This window comes from Zeus faber, assembly GCF_960531495.2.
Source record: "Zeus faber genome assembly, chromosome: 18".
In the NCBI taxonomy this organism is placed as follows: Eukaryota; Metazoa; Chordata; class Actinopteri; order Zeiformes; family Zeidae; genus Zeus; species Zeus faber.
The window spans coordinates 5764052-5766551 of NC_137210.1; the positions used below are offsets into that span (position 1 = coordinate 5764052).

Here is a 2500-nt window from a genome sequence, read left to right on the forward strand (position 1 = left end):
TTGGCTTTCAGCAGCAGGTCCCTGGGCACTGAAGCGCTGTGGGAAAGAGAGAGAGAGAGGGACACGAGGGTGATTCACCAAACCAAAAAACAAACAAACAAAAAAAAAACCCCAGATTGCAGGTTAAGAACCTCTACGTCTACTTTTCCGCTTGATTCCAAAGCAAAAAGCAAAGTTCTGGACAGAGTAAGAGACAAGCAAATGCGAGCTTCCGAGGCAAAGTGAGATCAACAGCACTTGCATGTAATGATGCAGTACCTGTGTGTGTGCGTGTGTGTATGTGCGTGTGCCCGTGCGCGCACGTCGGGTCAAAGATGACTCTCCTGTCCGGCTCCGTGGGCAGCCAGGAGAAGTCCAGCTGACGATCACACACCAATCAATAAGCCAATCCAGGAGCCGGGCACGAGGAGCCTGAGCGCCGGGTCGGCAAGTGCAGCCGTTTAAAACTCATTTCGATCGATAAAATTTTCATGCGCATTAGGTGTGAGGCTGCGCTGGGAAATAAAAAGGGAAAAGGAAGGAAACAAATTCCTCCTTTTTGCTTAAGCGCAGCTTGCTCTCTCTTTCTCCTGTGTGAATTATTTATGACCTCGTAGCGTAACTATATTGGAAATGTCAAGTGTGTTTTAACTCCCACTGCAGCTGGCTGAGAAATAACAAACCCCTCTGAAGGGACATGAATGAGAAAGGGAGAGAGAGAGAGAGAGAGAGACAGAGGACTGGAGAGAGAGAGAGAGAGAGAGAGAGAGAGAGAGAGAGAGAGCGAGCGCAATAAAGGAGTTCTGCTTTCTGAATCATAGAAGTGGCTTCAAAGTACAGACATTTGATCAAGAGCTAGTATTCTGTAAGTCAAGAGCCTGATCGGAGAAATAAATTCTCTCTCTCACACACACACACACACACACACACACACACACACACACACACACACACACACACACACACACACACACACACACACACACACACACACACACACACACACACACACACTCTCTGGGGCATGTACAATATCCGTAGCACTATGAATGACTACATTTACTCCCAAATGCCAACCTTGGCAGAATATTTTGAGTGCCACACCAGGGTAACAGGGAGTCACCGTAGCGTGGGAGTTACCGCAGCTAAAAGTCTCCATCAGTTATTCACAGCGTAGCCGTCTCTTAAAAGACTTTTTAAATGTAAAAAAAAAAAAAGAAAAAAACATTTTGTGGTATTTTTTCTTTCAAACCTTCAAAAATGCATCATCACTGATGTCCAAACCGGACCACGATCAACATGCACCGGTACATTTTTGAACTTGCGGTGATAATAAAAATAGATGGTTGACTAGCATCAGGCACACTGAAAAGGAAAGAAGCCATTAGCACATCATGCACAAGCGAAGTCTGCGGGACAGTCCCACAAAACAAAGAAAGGTTCGGGGAAAGTATAGCGCTGAATATTTATCATTGGGATTTTTTTGGACAAGCACAGAAGAAGAACAGAGAACAATCTTTAATCGCAGCACACGGCACACCACACTGCAACACATGCACGCACACACACATGCACATGCTTTGGATGCTGGCCGGTGAAATGAGGCCTCTGCATTTAACCCATCCTGGCTTGTCCTTCCTCCGGGGGCACAGCCAGGAGCAGTGGGCAGCATACGTGGACGCGCCCGGGGACCTGGTGACGAGTGTCCATCGCTGGTCAGACGACGATGTGTGCATGTTTTTGGGTGGGGGTCCTTACTGATGTTAGGTGTAGGAAACCCCATGTGAGCACGGGGAGAACATGCAAACTCCACACAGAAAGGCTCCTATTCGGGAGATAACCCGCCGGAGCACGGTGCCAACAGCGCCCCAGGCGGGAATCAAAACCCAGGACCAGGCCATGAAAACTGCGCCGTCACCTCCCGAAAAAACACCAACAGCACATGTCCAAGCCGCTTGAATTATTCAATAAACTCAAGGAGTATCAGGGCGAGAAGAAAGGCGTCAAAACGTCATGCATGGGCACCGAGAACGCAAAGGCAGGCGTCCTATCGGGTCGCCCGACTCATCGCCAAGCCTGGGAAGCCGCATACGATCGGGGAGAATTTCATTCTTCCTGCCACAAAAGAGATTGAAACTGGCTTCCTCACAGAAGTGCCTGACAAACTTTTGGCTTCATGTTGCTTCTGAGTATCCAGATCTGTCTGACAGATCTGTGCAATTTCTGATGCCTTTTCCGACGACGTATCTCTGTGAGAGAGGGGCTCGTCGGCGCCTGTGGCATTGGAGACGAAATGCAGGAATAAACTGAATGTTGATCCAGATCTTCGCCTGAGACTGTCGTCCCTGAAGCCAGACATCAAGCATTTGGTGTCTGGCTTGCAACATCAGCCTTCTCATGAGGTGAGTTGATATTAATGTGCTCCTGTTATTGTTAGTTTTACGTTACGCGTCCATAGATATAAGATTATTTTTGACCCACCTCTTTTTTCATTTTACCACTACTGCACTGTATGTATATG

The 2500-nt window shown here is 47.8% G+C and overlaps 1 protein-coding gene across 1 annotated transcript in view; it reads right to left on the reverse strand.

Moving 5' to 3' along the window:
- Positions 1-2500, reverse strand: part of cps1 (carbamoyl-phosphate synthase 1, mitochondrial) — a gene marked incomplete at its 5' end in the record, with an annotated part of 83514 nt that overhangs the window by 43330 nt on the left and 37684 nt on the right. The window contains one exon of the mRNA XM_080018592.1: positions 1-36. This exon is cut by the window's left edge and continues 106 nt beyond it. Coding sequence (XP_079874718.1) covers positions 1-36 — 36 coding nt within the window. The remainder of the gene's footprint in view (positions 37-2500) is intronic.